Here is a 16239-nt window from a genome sequence, read left to right as displayed (position 1 = left end):
CTGTAAAGGACAAACATATTATGCCTATTATGCAAAAGCGTTCATGACCTGCCCTCTGCTCCCCTTTCTGGCCTCTCCCCAGTCATTCCTAAATGCACACTCTTTACATTATGGGCCAGGATCGAAAACATGAACTCCTACAGCAGCCAGGCTGGTAATGCAGAGTAGGTAGGAACTATCATGGACTAGAGTCATCTCAAAGAAGGGCCGCAGGCAGGAGTCATCTATTGCTAACTATGATATTTCAAGATAGTGAGAAATCCAAATATTCGTGTGCCATCTGCCGATTTTTTTTTTTCGATTTTTTTTTTTTTTTTTTTTTTTTTTTTTTTTTAAAGAAAGCTGTTTGTCCAACATGGGACTTAAACTCAGGACACGGAGATCAAGAGTACCGCTCTGCCGAGTGAGCCAGTCGGGCGCAGCTTTTTAAGTGTCGGCAATGAAGGCAAATATAGAGAGCACGCACGCGGAACAAAACATCCCTGCCATCTGAAGTTGGTCTTTGCTCTAAGACCATCAGAAAAACTGGTCCTAAAATTCTCCAAAAATGCCAGGTATAGGGAATATACTGCTCTCTGCGCAGAATCCCTTGCTCATCATTCCACCCTAGCTGCATTATTTCTCTTTAGAGATTTTCCTGGCCCCAAAGCAAGCTTACGTCCTCATCTGGGGCTCTAGCAATCTCCCCAGCTTCTGTTGCGGTGCTCAGTCATGTTACGTGGTAGCTGTTGGTCCCAAGCACGGCTCCCCCAGGGCACGGCCTGTGCACACCCAGCGCTTGGCGGGCGCACCGGGACAGCTGGCGGGTCGGGGACTGGAGAGGGTAGCGGCGCGGCAGCGTCAGTGACCCCTGCTGGCCGCGAGAGGGCACACCGACCCCACGGCGCGGGGAAGGCGGCCCGCGCGGTCCAGTGCCCCCCAAACCCTCGCCCCAGCCGACGCCCCCACCACCGGGTCACTTCCAACACCGTCTCCCACCGCCGCCGCGAACCCACGTTCCAGGAGCGGCCCCGGGGTCACTGCCCTCCCTTCACCCCACCCCAGCCACCAAACGCTCTTCTCCCCCTTCCTGCAGCCTTTTGGGAACTAAAAGGTTAACTCCGCCCTCCCCCTGGGCCCCTTTTCCGCACTAACCCTCTCAATCTGGAAGCTGGGACACGGGGGCGGTTCTGGGTGGACTGGGTCACGGGGACCCTGGGCTCCCTAGTTTAACGCCCTTTCCAGAAACCTGCCACCCTCCCGTCCACCCCCAGACGCACACACATCCGTAGGCTCACACCTTTTCTTGCCAAGATCCCGAACCAACGCAGCTCTCTTCCCCAAACGGAACCAGGTAGGGAGGGAGGAGGCGGGGCGCGAAAGCGTCCCGGCTGCCCCCACTCGAGTTGCCCTTCGGTCCTCCTCCCGACCCCAGCGAGCGAGCCCCTTCGCGGCGCGGCTCCCCGCAGGAGGAAGGCGCGGAGGGTCTCGGAGCAGAGCGCGCGGGCAGGTCCGCAACTTCGGGGCGGGGACGAAGGGGTTAAAGGTCCGGGGCTGGCGCTCCCGTCGCCGAGTCTGGGAGGGGAAGCGGCGGGAGGAAGGGCCCGGAGCCTGGCTCCGGTCCTCCCCTGTCCCCCCCCCCCCTCCCCCCTGACAGCCGGGGACTTGAGCCGGCCGGACGCCCCCGCTGGCACCCTCCCGGGGCGGGCGCCCAGGCGCGCACGAAAGCCCGCCGCTCCCCTTCCCCGGCTCGCGCCCTCGCCCACCCCCCTCCCTTGGGCGCTCTCGCTCCTTCCAACACTCACTCACCGGCGCGCTCGCCCGCGCCCCGGGCCACGGCGCCCCTCCGTTCGCGCCCACCTGCCCCGCGGCGCCCTCCACCCGCCCCTCGCGCGGCGGCCGGACGGGCAGCGTGCCCCGGGGTGGGCGCGCCCCGGGCCCGCGACGCGCGGCTGGGCCGGAGGGTGCCCGGGGGGCCATGGCGAGAGCGCTCGCCCGCCGAGCTGCCCGCTGAGGCCATGCTGCGCCCCCGGCGCCCCGGGCGCCCCGCCGGCGCCCGCCTGCTCCCGCTCCCGCCGCTGCTGCTGCTGCTGCTGCCGCTGCTGCTGCCCGGAGGCCACGCGGGGAACCTGACGGTGGCCGTGGTGCTGCCGCTGGCCAACACCTCGTACCCGTGGTCGTGGGCGCGCGTGGGGCCGGCGGTGGAGCTGGCGCTGGCCCGGGTGAGGGCGCGGCCCGACTGGCTGCCCGGCTGGACGGTGCGCACGGTGCTGGGCAGCAGCGAGAACGCGCGCGGCGTCTGCTCCGACACGGCCGCGCCGCTGGCCGCCGTGGACCTCAAGTGGGAGCACAGCCCCGCCGTGTTCCTGGGCCCCGGCTGCGTGTACGCCGCAGCCCCCGTGGGGCGCTTCACGGCGCACTGGCGGGTGCCGCTGCTGACGGCCGGCGCGCCGGCGCTGGGCTTCGGGGCCAAGGACGAGTACGCGCTGACCACCCGCGCGGGGCCCAGCCACGCCAAGCTGGGGGACCTGGTGGCGGCGCTGCACCGACGGCTGGGCTGGGAGCGCCAGGCGCTCGTGCTCTACGCGTACCGGCCCGGCGACGACCAGCCCTGCTTCTTCGTGGTGGAAGGCCTGTACGTGCGCCTGCGCCACCGCCTCAACGTCACGGTGGACCACCTGGAGTTCGCCGAAGGCGACCCCCAGCACTACTCCCTGCTGCTGCGGACCGTGAGGCGCCAAGGCCGAGGTGAGGGGGCGGCTCTTCCTCCCGAGGCTGCACGGCCCGGCTCTCTCCGCGGTTCTGCGCTCCCCGACTCCCCCCCCCCCCCCACCTGCTTCCCACCGCTGCCTCCGGAGTCGCGGGAGGGGCGGGCGGGGGACGCCCAGTAGGTACCCTGGCTTGGTGCCCATCCCTGGGAGGGATGGGGTTGGGGGGAGAACACCCAGTAGGTCCCCCGGCTTGGTGCCCATCCCCGCTCCCCTCCTCCACTTCTGGTTTCCTCCAGCAGCCTCTCCTCGTCCCACACGCCCTCTCCACCCCCAGTCCCCTCTCTGCTGGCCAGCCTCCCCCTCTCCCTCCCTTGCTGACCCCACCTTCCCCACCTTTGGCTCCACTGTTGCGGCTCTCCCTATCTTTGCTCCTTCCTCCAACCCTGCCCACTGACTCCTCCCAGCCCTCTTCACCTTTCTCTCGGCAGCCAGCCGCTGAGGCCCTAGCAGTCCGGAGTCCACAAACTCCCTGGCCTGAGTTCCCCCTCTGCACTCTGTCGGGATCTAGGCTCCTGTCTCTCTGTCTCTCTCTGACCGCCCCCTTCCTCCCCAGTTATCTACATATGCAGCTCCCCAGATGCCTTCAGAACTCTGATGCTTTTAGCCCTGGAAGCCGGCCTGAGTGGGGAGGACTATGTGTTTTTCCACCTGGACCTCTTTGGACAAAGCCTGCAAGGTGCACACGGTCTTGCTGCCCACAGGCCCTGGGAGAGAGGCGATGGGCAGGATGCCAGTGCCCAGCAGGCCTTTCGGGTGAGGGTCCAGGCTGCAAGCCCAGGCTGTGGGACTCTGTGCTGGTGGCACATAGTTTCTGGGCACTGGGTTCCTCGGGGTCTGAAGGGCTCTAGAAAAAAGGTTCTTGACTGCTCAGGGACTTTGGTGAGGGAGGCCAGGAAGAGTGCGGGGTGTAAAAAGGTCTAGCAAACTTCAGAGCTAGGAGGCTGAAAAGATGAACAAATGGGCTTGAGGTGGGAGGGTGTTCCCGTCCCACAGACTGACAGGACTTGAGGAGTCATCCCATTGGCTCCCCTGCTTTGGAGCAGGCAGTGCCTCACAGGTGACATGGAGTCCATCCACTCCGACCTTGGGCTAAGCGGAGATGCACTGGGGAGGTGGCCCAGGGTACCGGGAGGACTGGGTCATCGCCCAGCTCTCCCCTCTCCACTGACCCCTTCCTCAGGCCGCCAAAATCATCACATATAAAGAGCCGGACAACCCTGAGTACTTCCAATTCCTGCAGCAGCTAAAACACTTGGCCCAGGAGAAGTTCAACTTCACCCTTGAGGACGGCCTGGTAAGGGGGTCCTGGGACCCTGCAGCATGGACTCCACACTGCCCTGCCGGTGCCCAGCCTGTTCTCTCAGCCACCTCCATATTCCCAGGCCTCCCCTTCTTCCCCCCCCCCCCCCCCCCCCCCCCGCCACACCGTTCTCACCTTCTGATAACTAAGGGGACACTGAAGGGTCGGTCAGCCTCCGGAACTCAGGTCCTCATCAGTAAAATGAGGATGATGTGTCCTACTCTGTCTGCCTAGAGGGATTCAGAAGTGGAGGTTGACGAGGAGGTGTCTTATGAGTAGTCAAGTCTCTGTCCACGGAAGGGGGGGGGGGGTTCTCCCGTCCCCTCCCAAGGTCCCAGCGCCGCCCAGATCTTCCCACCCAGGGTGTCCCCACTGAGCGCCCTTCGTGGATCCCACCCCGGCCAAGCCCCCTTGTTCCTGCAGATGAACACCATCCCAGCGTCCTTCCACGATGGGCTCCTGCTCTACATCCAGGCAGTGACAGAGACTCTGGCGCATGGGGGAACCTTCACTGATGGGGAGGCCGTCACTCAGCGGATGTGGAACCGGAGCTTCCAAGGTCAGCGGCTGGAGGTGGCAGGGACAATCCACCTTGGGGCACCCCGAGCAGGAGGCCATGAGAAGCCTCCAGCCTGCCGCTGCGGGGGTCACTCACCCATGCCCGTCCTTTCCTGTCTTCTGTAAGGGAGCTCCACGACCGCCCCATCTGCCTTGCTCCATCAGGAAGTCCTCCCAAGTGCCCAACCTCAGTCATTCCTGCTGCTGACACGTCCTCCTTGTTGTTATTATTATATGTGACATATTACATACACGTTTGGAGGGCAAGGCAAAGAAGATCGGAGGGTGGAGATCAGGTAGGGTGGGTACCCTCCTGAACTTCCACGTCCTCAAAACACAGCCATCTTCCTCCATGCCCCAGGGGTGACAGGATACTGGAAAATGGACAGCAATGGAGATCGGGAGACCGACTTCTCCCTCTGGGATATGCATCCGGAGACCGGCACTTTCAGGGTAAGGGTGTGCCCCCAGAAGACAGTGCCATATAGGCAGGAAGGACGTCTTGCCCTCCCTCCCTCCCCCAGGGCATCTGTCGGCTCTGTACTCACTCCACCATGCTTGCTCGCTTTTGGAGAGCCTTGGGTAGAAGAGACCCAGCTCGGGTCTGGGGGAGCAGCCGGAATGATAGGGACTCACAAGCATTACCCTTGGGGAACCGCAGCTCTGAGGAGGGGGCACAGCCCTAACTTCAGGAAGTCCCACATCTCCTAAGACAGGCAGGCCCCTCTCCCAGCAGAGACAGGCTCACGTGGTGGCCACACAGCTCATTAAATTCAGTCAGGAACAGGAAGGAATCGAGGCCACAAGTGCTGAGGAGCAGATCACTCGGGGAAGACTTCCTGGAGGAGGGGTACGTGGCTTAGGCCTGCGAATGTGGACTGAGAACACTGCCTTTTCCTGTTTCCTATGTGCTTCAGTCCAAGATCGTAAACTCCCTGATGTCGAGTCGGGGTTCCACGTGGAGTTTTCTCCATAAAGCCCTTGAGTAGTTTTCAGGTTTTTCCACTCTGGTGACCGGGGTATGAGGGGCTTGGTAAACAGTGGACAGCCCAGACACAGGCCGGGGAAGCAGAGACGGGGGAGGCCGCGCAGCTCCACTGGACGGGAAGCGTCGCCCCAGGCCTTGCCCTCCTGCCACTCCTGCCCTCCCGTAGGTGGTTCTGAACTACAATGGGACCTCCCGAGAGCTGGTGGCCGTGCCAGGGCACGAACTAAGCTGGCCCCTGGGCCACCCACCTCCTGACATCCCCAAATGTGGCTTTGACAACGAGGACCCGGCTTGCAACCAAGGTGACTGCCTCTTGCCTTCCAGGCCTCCGTTCTGGAGAGGCTCCTGCTTCAGGAGTCAGATGGGTGCTCCTCTCCCACACTCAGGGCTTTCTGGAGGGACATCTGCCTTTTTCTTCCCTTCACTCACCTTCCTAGTTCACTGAGGGACTATTAGAAGGTTCCTCTTCCTGCTCTCTAACCCAAATCTCTCCTGCTGCAACTTGGACTCTTGTGCAGACCACTTTTCCACGCTGGAAGTTCTGGCCGTGGTGGGCAGCCTCTCCCTGCTCAGCATTCTGACCGTCTCCTTCTTCATATACAGGTGAGCTTTGGAGGCGGGTGGGGAGTGAGGCTGGGGGGCCTGGAGAACTAGCTGCCGAGGTGGCAGGGACCTGCAGGGAAGCGGGAGAGGTGGAAGGCCGAGGGAGGTGGGGGAGGAGACAAGGCCGAGGGAGGTGGGGGAGGAGACGGGGCTAAAAAGCCGCAGGGCACAGGGAGGAGAGAAGAGGGGCCGGCGGGGAGGGGCCGGGAGGGATGAGGCTGTGAGAAGAGCAGAGCAGGCGAGTGGGCTGGTCCACCCTCGCCTCGGGCACACCTGCTGGGGAGCAGAGGCTCCAACCCTGTGGGACTGGGCCCAGTCAGTTGAGCAAGGCTGATGTGCACGGAGCGGAGAGGGGAGGTGCGGCCGGGAGGGATGAGGCTGTGAGAAGAGCAGAGCAGGCGAGTGGGCTGGTCCACCCTCGCCTCGGGCACACCTGCTGGGGAGCAGAGGCTCCAACCCTGTGGGACTGGGCCCAGTCAGTTGAGCAAGGCTGATGTGCACGGAGCGGAGAGGGGAGGTGCGGCCGGGAGGGATGAGGCTGTGAGAAGAGCAGAGCAGGCGAGTGGGCTGGTCCACCCTCGCCTCGGGCACACCTGCTGGGGAGCAGAGGCTCCAACCCTGTGGGACTGGGCCCAGTCAGTTGAGCAAGGCTGATGTGCACGGAGCGGAGAGGGGAGGTGCAGGACCCCCCCCCCCCCCCCCCCCCCCCCCCCCCCCCCCCCCCCCGCCTTCTGGTGGGAGGCTGGCCTGCCGCGCAGACATTAAGGACACAGGCCTGCAAGGAGGGCACTTCCTCACACGATGTTTCTTTTTGTTCACGTAACAATGCTTTGAAATAAATGTCGAGGTCGCCCATTCCCAAATCAGGACGTGAGGACGTGAGACTCAGAGACACGAAGTGGCTGCCCAAGGTCCCTGGGAGGCAGGCAAAGCCTGGCCCACACCTCCCGGCCCTCAGCCCCCGTCCGCCCGTCTCTTAGCACACGCGGCGGCCCCGGGCTCTGAGGCCCGGGGTCAGGGGTTCAGACATGGCTCCCCTGTTCATGCCCCAGGAAGATGCAGCTCGAGAGGGACCTGGCCTCAGAGCTGTGGCGGGTGCGCTGGGAGGACGTGCAGCCCAGCAGCCTCGACCGGCACCTCCGGAGTGCAGGCAGCCGGCTGACGCTCAGCGCGGTGAGGAGCCCCCGTGGGGGTGGGCAGCGGGGGCCGGGCAGGGGTCCGGGCAGCGCCTGCTGGGCAGTGCAGACGGCGCGCTTCCGATCCCAGCCCTGCCCTTTCTCGCTGTGTGACCTTGGACAAGTGCTGTTCCCCTCAGAGACTACCTCAGATGACGGTCACGTGCACAGAGCCTCCTTCGCAGGAGGCTTTCAAAGACCAAACACGGTAGACGTGAAAATACATTTTTAAAAAATAAACAGGGGCGCCTGGGTGGCGCAGTCAAAGCCTCTGACTCTTGATTTCGGTTCAGGTCACGAACGCACGGTTCTTGCCCTGCGTCAGGCTCTGTGCTGAGAATGTGGAGCCTGCTTGGGATTCTCTCTCTCCCGCGCTCTCTCTCCCTCTCTCAAAAGTAAACATTTAAAAAAAAAATAATAATAATAATAACTGGGGCGCCTGGGTGGCGCAGTCGGTTAAGCGTCCGACTTCAGCCAGGTCACGATCTCGCGGTCCGTGAGTTCGAGCCCCGCGTCAGGCTCTGGGCTGATGGCTCAGAGCCTGGAGCCTGTTTCCGATTCTGTGTCTCCCTCTCTCTGCCCCTCCCCCGTTCATGCTCTGTCTCTCTCTGTCCCAAAAATAAATAAAAACCGTTGAAAAAAAAAATTTATAAAAAAAATAAATAAATAAATAAAATAATAACAAATGAGGAAAGGATCTCATGATGAGGAACGAGAAGCAGGACAGCCGCGAGATCAGGCGGGGCAGTGAAGGCCAGAGCTCAGGCAGCCAGAATGGAGAGCTGAGCCCATGGCAGGGCTCCCAGGCTGACCGGTCCCTCCTGCTCTCTGTCCCTCCAGAGAGGCTCCAATTACGGCTCCCTGCTGACCACAGAGGGCCAGTTCCAAGTGTTTGCCAAAACGGCATATTATAAGGTGGGCCAGGGGAAAGACTGCGGGTCCTTGGGGTGGGCAGGGCTGCCCTCCAACGGCTCAGGACGGGCCCCAGGGCCACTGTCAGCAGTTGCCGTCACCACCACTGGGCCATCTCACGATGCAACCTCCATTCCTTGCCCAGGGCAACCTCGTGGCTGTGAAGCGTGTGAACCGTAAACGCATCGAGCTGACTCGTAAAGTGCTGTTCGAACTGAAGCATGTAAGTGGGGCTGCGAGGCAGTGGCCTAGGAGAGGTCCCAGGGACACAGGAGGTGGGGGGACCCCAGGGTGTCTTAAGAAAGGGATGGGCCCTGCATATTGTGCTAAGAGAGAGGGCCCCAGAGGGGAGAAGAGACTAGTAGAGGAAGCCTAGAGGAGGTTCCTTGAGGGGCTGTGCTCGATGCCCCTGGTGGGTGGAGGGATCAGGAGGCAGAGTGAGCCCGAGGAGGTACCGCAGGGGGAGTCACCGGACTCCTAGAGTGTCTGCAGAGAGTGAACGGGCACTGAGAACACGGAGAGGCCCCTGAGGGTGGAGGGCCACTTGGTGAGGAGGGACGTCTCTGCCAGGCTCCTGATGCTGGCTTCCCCCTGCAGATGCGGGATGTACAGAACGAACACCTGACCAGGTTTGTGGGTGCCTGCACTGACCCCCCCAACATCTGTATCCTCACGGAGTACTGTCCCCGTGGGAGTTTGCAGGTGAGGGGACAAGAGGAGGGGGGTCAGGAGATGTGGGCCTAGCCCTGGTTCTGTTCCCCACGGCCGTATGACCCCCAGGCAAACCTCCTCCTTTCTGCCCTTTATCTGCCCCATCTGTAAACGGGGAGGGGGGCACTAGAGTAAATCCAAGTTTCTGTCTTTTTGTGCCTGGGCCCAGTCTTTGTGTGACTGGGCCCCTGCACCCCTCCTGGGGTCTGCCGGGTGCGTGCCTCACTCTTATTGCCCAGCAGGACATTCTGGAGAATGAGAGCATCACCTTGGACTGGATGTTCCGATACTCTCTTACCAATGACATCGTCAAGGTAAGCCCGGAATCCCCCATGCGATGTGTGGGGGAGGGGCCAGGCAGGCGTCTCCCCTGGCCCTGGTTGTAGGTCTCACTTACACCGAAGACCTCGGCCTCCGCAAATTTCCAGGGTATGCTGTTCCTGCACAATGGGGCCATTTGCTCTCATGGCAACCTCAAGTCTTCCAACTGTGTGGTGGACGGGCGCTTCGTGCTCAAGATCACTGACTTCGGGCTGGAGAGCTTCAGGGACCCGGAACCAGAGCAAGGCCACACCCTCTATGCCAGTGAGCCCACACTCTGCCCCCTAAGACCCGCCCCCCTCCAAACACAGCCCGGCGGGGGCAACTGATGCCAGGCCTCTGAAGGGCTTGGCGTGCCATTCTGGATTCCTGGTTTGGCTCATTCGCCAGTGGAAAGGGGAGCCTTTCCCCTGGAGGCTGTGTCTTTGTAGCACTCGGCGTGACGGCCGCACGCTGCTCCAGCCACGTCTTCTAGGACCTTGTTTCCCCCCCCCCCCCCCGACACACCCCCACCCCTCAGCTTTAGGGCCCTTCGCCCGGTCACTCCCGACCTCCAACCCGCAGAAAAGTTGTGGACAGCCCCTGAGCTCCTGCGAATGGCCTCACCCCCTGCCCGGGGCTCCCAGGCGGGTGACGTGTACAGCTTTGGAATCATCCTTCAGGAGATTGCCCTGAGGAGTGGCGTCTTCCATGTGGAGGGTTTGGACCTTAGCCCCAAAGGTGAGAGGACCCTGGAGTCCCCTAGCCCTGCCACAGCTGCACCTGAGCCCAGCCCCAGGGTGAGGGACCCCTGCAAACACCACCACAGCCGCCTCCTGGAAGGTTCTGTTGCTGCCAGTGACTCCGCTGCCTGCCTGCCTGCCTGCCTGCCTACCCCGGGGTCCCGGCCCGCTCCTGGACCTCCCCCCGTGTCTCTCACTAGCCCTGGGCTGGCCCCAGCCCTCAGCGCCTCCTGCCTCACCACAGAGATCGTGGAGCGTGTGGCTCGGGGTGAGCAGCCCCCCTTCCGGCCCTCCCTGGCCCTGCAGAGTCACCTGGAGGAGCTGGGGCAGCTGATGCAGAGGTGCTGGGCTGAGGAGCCGCAGGAACGGCCCCCCTTCCAGCAGATTCGCCTGATGCTGCGCAAGTTCAACAGGTTGCTGGTGTTCGTGTGTGCCCCGTGCCCAACAGCTACCCTGTGCCCCACACTTAAGGCTTTTCTCCCAGCAGTGGCAAGGGACCCCACTGCGGCCCGCCGGCCCCTCCTCAGTGGTACAGAGCAGAGGGGAGCACATACTCGTGTCCTCCAACCCAGCCCTGGGGGCCATCTGTCGCACTGTGCCCCACAGACCCCCCCCCACACCCCTCTGCCATCCCGGGTGCCCACACTCTGTCCTTAATTGATCCCCGTTCACCTGCTTCTAACTCGCTTCTGTTCAACAAAGATGAACGAAGTAGCCAGTATCTCTGAAGCTTCCGGACTCTGGGGTCTCAGAGATGAATGGAACTTTCTTCCTACCCTTTCCCCTGCCACGCCCACCCTGCCATGCTCCCCAGGCCTGGCCTTCTCCGCTGCCCTGCACAGGGGCTGACATGGCAGCCTGGGTCTGGTGAGCTGGGGAGGGCGCTCTGGGCAGCTCTCTCACCGCCTCTGCCCTGCTCCCGGGGCCTCAGGGAGCACAGCAGCAACATCCTGGACAACTTGCTGTCCCGCATGGAGCAGTATGCCAACAACCTAGAGGAGCTGGTGGAGGACAGGACCCAGGCCTACCTGGAGGAGAAGCGCAAGGCCGAGGCCCTGCTCTACCAGATTCTGCCCCAGTGAGTGCCCACGTGTGGTGACCCTCTGCCACCCTGTTCCAGCCCCGCCTCCCGCGCTTATCCTATACCTGCCCCTGACCCCACAGCTCAGTGGCTGAGCAGCTCAAGCGTGGGGAGACGGTCCAGGCTGAAGCCTTCGACAGCGTTACCATCTACTTCAGCGACATTGTGGGCTTCACGGCCCTGTCGGCGGAGAGCACGCCTATGCAGGTCAGTGCGGCACGGCCACAGGTGAGGGCCAGGCAGGCTGTGCTTGGCCAGCCTTTCTGTCCCATCAGGACTGCCTTCTGGTCCCATTTTCCCCTCTTGAGCCCAGATGGGCTCCCTGACTCCATACCCGTCTTGGCCTCTCTTCCCTTCCAGGTGGTGACCCTGCTCAATGATCTGTACACCTGCTTTGATGCCGTCATAGACAACTTTGATGTGTACAAGGTGAGGGTGGGAGCAGGGACGGAGGGGGACAGAAAGATGGTGACGGGCAGGGTCAGAGAAGGGCGATGGGCAGAATGACATAGAGCCTCAGGAGAGGAGACCATGGGACATGGGCAGAGACTGTTACCCGGAGACCCAGGGACAGGCAGGGAAAGGACGGCGCAGATGAGGTTACCAAACGCATGTGGGGCGGCACAGGGAGGAGAAATTTCCGGTGTTTATGCCCTGCATCCTCTGGTGGGCCCGGCAGGTGGAGACCATTGGCGATGCCTACATGGTCGTGTCGGGGCTCCCCGTGCGGAACGGGCTGCTGCACGCCCGCGAGGTGGCCCGCATGGCCCTGGCGCTTCTGGATGCTGTGCGCTCCTTCCGCATCCGCCACCGGCCCCAGGAGGAGCTGCGCTTGCGAATCGGTGTCCACACAGGTGAGGGAGACAGACAGACAGACACACACACACACACACACACACACACACACCTGGATTCCCAGGGGCCTCGGGTCCACCACTTGACTCTCGTGGAACACCCCTCCCCACCCCCTCCAGGACCCGTGTGCGCCGGCGTGGTAGGGCTGAAGATGCCTCGCTACTGCCTCTTCGGAGACACAGTCAACACCGCCTCCAGGATGGAGTCTAATGGGGAAGGTAAAGTGGCTGGGCTGCTCGCAGTGGCTGGAGGGACAGACAGGCTTCAGCGAGGACGGCCCCACCGGCGGCTCACCCCCAGCCAGGGTACATCACCTCCAATCCATCAGAGATCAGCGCCCCCCCCCCGCCCCCCCATCCAAAAGTGTTTCCAGGCAGATGTTGGACTGTCGCCCTGGTCCCCCCGCCTCAGGGCCCCTCTGCTCCCTCTTGCATGTGGCAGAGGACTAGGTGTAAGTCTCTGCTCCACCATCCACACAACTGTGGGTCGATTTGCCACACTTCCTGGAGCCTCAGTTTTCCCCACCTGTGAGAGAATAAGACGCGCACCTTAGAGGAGTTATGTATGAAAACCATATGCCATGACGAGGACGCGAGTCATTCAACTTTTCTGAGCTTCAGCTGTTTATCTCTAAAACAATACCCGTCTCCGGCTCGTGAGAAACCTAGCGCGGGCTGCGGAGCACAGTAGGTACCTAGGAAAAGCTTGCTGCCCTCTCCTCCTGCCCTGAGTCTTGCGTCAGGCTCCTCTTCTACCCTCCTGCTGTGTGCAATACAATTCAATTCAGTAAACATGCACTGAATGCCTACTAAGTGCCAGGCCCTGGGGTACGAAGACCACTCAGACCCCGTGTCAGCTGGCGGGGCCGGGGGGAAGTCCCTGCAGACCCCATCCAAGCCTCATGGCAGGAGATGGGCTGCTTTGCAGCCCAGAGGGTCTCTGGCTCAGCAGATACTCCCTGGTCACTGTGTCTGGGGCGGTCAGAGCCGGAGGAAGGCTCTCACTGAGGTCCTGTCTTCAAGGAGCACATTCTCAGAAATGTTTCTTTTTTTTTTTAAATGATTTTTTTTTAAGCTTTATTTATTGTTGAGACAGGGAGAGACAGAGCATGAACGGGGGAGGGTCAGAGAGAGGGAGACACAGAATCTGAAACAGGCTCCGGGCTCTGAGCGGTCAGCACAGAGCCCGACGCGAGGCTCGAACTCACGGACCGTGAGATCGTGACCTGAGCCGAAGTCGGCCGCTCAACCGACTGCGCCACCCAGGTGCCCCTCTCAGAAATGTTTCAACAGCAAAACGAGGCCGCTCCGATGTATCCCCCAGGAGTGGTGGGAGCAACTATGGACAGAGGCGTGGGGGGTACCAGGTCGGGAGTCAGAGCCTGGGTCTGACGCCCACAGTTTGGGCCTCAATTCCCTCTGCCACAAGATGAGCGTTGAAGTAAACCAGAGCGACAACAACCGCTGCCAGGAGTGCTTCCTGCGTGCCAGACTCTGCTGAGATAGTTGGTTAGCGGTTCGTGTAGCCCTCGTAACAAGGCCTTGACATGGATACTGTCACCATCAGCATTTGTTGGACTAGGAAAATGAGGCACAGAGAGTTTACATTACTTCTCCAAGCAGCTGTCCCAGCTGGGATTCACTAGACAGAGCAGGACCCAAAGTCTGAGCCCCTAACCACCATGCTACACTGTCTGTCTGGAGCCTGGTAACACGCTAGAATGCTATCTACTGGAACTTTCTTTCTATAATCCGGGTTGTCCATCACAGTAGTCTCTGCCACAGGATGCTATTGATCGCTTGAAATGTGCTCGTGCAAATGAAGCCCTGGATTTTTAACTGTATTTAGTTTTAATTAACTTAAATGTGAATAGCCACCGGTGACTAGTGGCTGCGGTGTTGGACAACGCAGCCGTCAAATTCTGAGGGAGAGGCCAGAATGGCCAGACTCCACGTGGAGGGGTGGGACTCTGAAGGAGGAGGCTTCCTGAGAAAGAAAGGAGTCCTGCAGTTCCCAGTCTCCCCGCTCCCATTGCTTCCACCCCCCGCCCTCCCTTGTCCTTCCCAGCCCTGAAGATCCACTTGTCTTCTGAGACCAAGGCCGTCCTGGAAGAGTTTGGTGGTTTCGAGCTGGAGCTTCGAGGGGACGTAGAAATGAAGGTAGAGAGGAAAGCCCCTACCCTCACCATCCCTTGTGGACCAGAGGGTGCCTCCCCAGACCCCTTCTCAAGCAGCCGAGCCCACTCCCATCCCGAAGCCTTTCCTCTGATTTGGGGAAGTGGGTCAGTGCGCTGCTCCCTACACCAGCCTCCTCTTCTCTCTCCCTCCAGGGCAAAGGCAAAGTGCGGACCTACTGGCTCCTAGGGGAGCGGGGCGGTAGCACTCGAGGCTGACCTGCCCCCCCCCCCCCACCTTGGCCTTCTACACCCCCTTCCCTGCACCAGAGGCAACAGAGAGGTTCCAGGTCCTGGCCTCACTCACAGCAGCCCCACCACTGCCAAAGGGATCGGAGAAGTAGTTTGAACAACCCAAACGTGCTAACCCCAGTGGAGACACCAGATGTGACCTCTGGTGGAGGACTGGTGTTGGGGAGGACTCGGAGTTCATGGGACTGGACCAAAGCACACAGTCATATCCAGTGGCACACGCAGACAAGTGCACCCACTCTCCACCCGGACCCAAGCCAGGCTAGGGTGTGGACTCCACTTTGAGACACTGTGACTTCTATGGGGAGGGGGAAGAGCCACTTTAGAGGTAACAGGAAAGGGGACTACAGGTGAATCTAGGGGGTGAGGGGAGTCCACATCTAGGCCCAACCCACATGGGCCACAAACACCCCCCCATACTCCCCCCAGCACTGAATACAGTGCACAGGGGAGGGGCAGCCCTGTATGTCTTGTTTCTCCTGTGAGCAGAGACCATGAACATCTTTATTCCAGTGAATGTCTCTGGAAGGACAGCGGGTGAACAGAAAACACAGCCGTGCTCCCTGCCCTCTGTTCCACATAAGATGCTTCCTGAGCTGGGGAGTGCAGTGTCTGAAATCAGCTTCAGTTTCCTCAGCCAGGATCTACGTGACAGCCTGTGAATTACCCCAGCAGTGCTGACGCTCTTGGTCTAAGGACCTGTTTACACCCTTAAGAATTATTGAGGGCCCCAAAGAGCTTTTGTTTATGTGGATTAAATCTATCCATATATAGCATATTAGAAATTGAAACAAGTCCTTATTAACTCATTTAAATAATAAACCAATCATATGTTTATATATTTTAGTGTCTTATCGAGGACATTCTTAAGAGAAACTGGGTTTTTAATTTTTATTTTTTTACTGCCAATGTATGGTGATGAAGAACAGTGACTCAGAGCCACCGCCTTGGTTTGTGCAAAGACACCAGCAAGTTAACCCTCGTGGCCTTCCTACTATCAATATACCTGTCAAGTCACGGAGGCAAATCGTGTATTAGCCTGATTATGCAGATTGTTTGGAACTCATCCATCCCCTGAAAGGGTCCTGTGGACCACAGCAGATTGGGAACGGCTATATGACCCAGTGTTGGGCATACAGTAGAAACACAGTGAGTGCGGGGACTCCAAGGAGAGGCTTGGGAGCCAGGAAGGAAGGATGCATCCTCTCTTACCTCAGTTGAGATTTGGGGACTGTCCACCTGCCCCTCCACTCCCATGCCAGTGTGGACAAATGTGAATGGTAGTGTGCAAAGCGAGCCTCAGCTGGCCCTGCTCCAGCCGCCCACCCCAAGCCCTTCCTGAGCAGGCGGGCAGGAATGCGAACGAACGCGGGGGAGAGGTGGCCGAAGCTTCGCCTCCCCCGCGAGGAAGGAAAGTGCCAGACATTGCTTCAGTGCCATCCATCAGGCGCAGACAGGCCCCTCCTCCGAGCTCCCAGAGCCTCTTCCCGGAGTCCACGCCCCGCGGGACCTGGAGGGCGGGCGGGCTGTGTTCAGGGCAGCGGCGGTCCGGGGTGAGGAAGGAACCAGCGCCGTCCCCCCACCTCGCCTGGTGCGGTGACTCCCCTCGCGGTTCTGCGCCCCCGGCCCGCCGCTTGAGGCGCAGCCGATCGGGTTCTCCGCGAGCGCGAGCTCAGCCCCAGGCGCCCCCCCCGCCCCCTCGCCCCGTTGCCCCGGTAACTACGCACGCCCGGCCGGGCCGGTTGCCCCGGTAACCACGCACGCCCGGCAGAGCTGCTGGCTGCCGGGAGGGGAGCGGAGGGACGGCCGCGGGCGGCGAACGGGGGCGGGGACGTGAG

General features: G+C 61.0%; 1 protein-coding gene across 1 annotated transcript; it reads left to right on the top strand.

Moving 5' to 3' along the window:
- The first annotated feature begins 1997 nt into the window (after window positions 1-1997).
- NPR1 (natriuretic peptide receptor 1) lies at window positions 1998-15440 on the top strand. Its single transcript, XM_042924803.1, has 22 exons — window positions 1998-2727; window positions 3304-3503; window positions 3931-4044; window positions 4474-4609; window positions 4970-5061; window positions 5763-5898; window positions 6115-6199; window positions 7252-7372; window positions 8215-8289; window positions 8432-8509; window positions 8884-8988; window positions 9240-9311; window positions 9426-9582; window positions 9883-10038; window positions 10285-10453; window positions 10972-11118; window positions 11205-11328; window positions 11482-11550; window positions 11801-11975; window positions 12096-12194; window positions 14044-14135; window positions 14306-15440. Exons 1-22 carry the CDS (start codon window positions 1998-2000, stop codon window positions 14366-14368), a joined length of 3195 nt encoding a protein of 1064 aa, XP_042780737.1. The 3' UTR covers window positions 14369-15440.
- The last annotated feature ends 799 nt before the right edge of the window (window positions 15441-16239 follow it).

Source organism: Panthera leo, chromosome F3, assembly GCF_018350215.1.
Source record: "Panthera leo isolate Ple1 chromosome F3, P.leo_Ple1_pat1.1, whole genome shotgun sequence".
In the NCBI taxonomy this organism is placed as follows: Eukaryota; Metazoa; Chordata; class Mammalia; order Carnivora; family Felidae; genus Panthera; species Panthera leo.
Note: the sequence above shows the minus strand (reverse complement) of the source record. Positions and strands in the feature narration are given on the sequence as shown.

What these genes read in the sequence shown, in the direction of transcription:
- NPR1 (XM_042924803.1), top strand. Translation starts at nt 1,998, where the DNA reads ATGCTGCGCCCCCGGCGCCCCGGGCGCCCCGCCGGCGCCCGCCTGCTC. An exon ending in GTGGAACCGGAGCTTCCAAG is followed by an intron (nt 4,610 to 4,969) that starts GTCAGCGGCTGG and finishes TCCATGCCCCAG; the next exon opens with GGGTGACAGGATACTGGAAA. An exon ending in CTCTACCAGATTCTGCCCCA is followed by an intron (nt 11,119 to 11,204) that starts GTGAGTGCCCAC and finishes CTGACCCCACAG; the next exon opens with CTCAGTGGCTGAGCAGCTCA.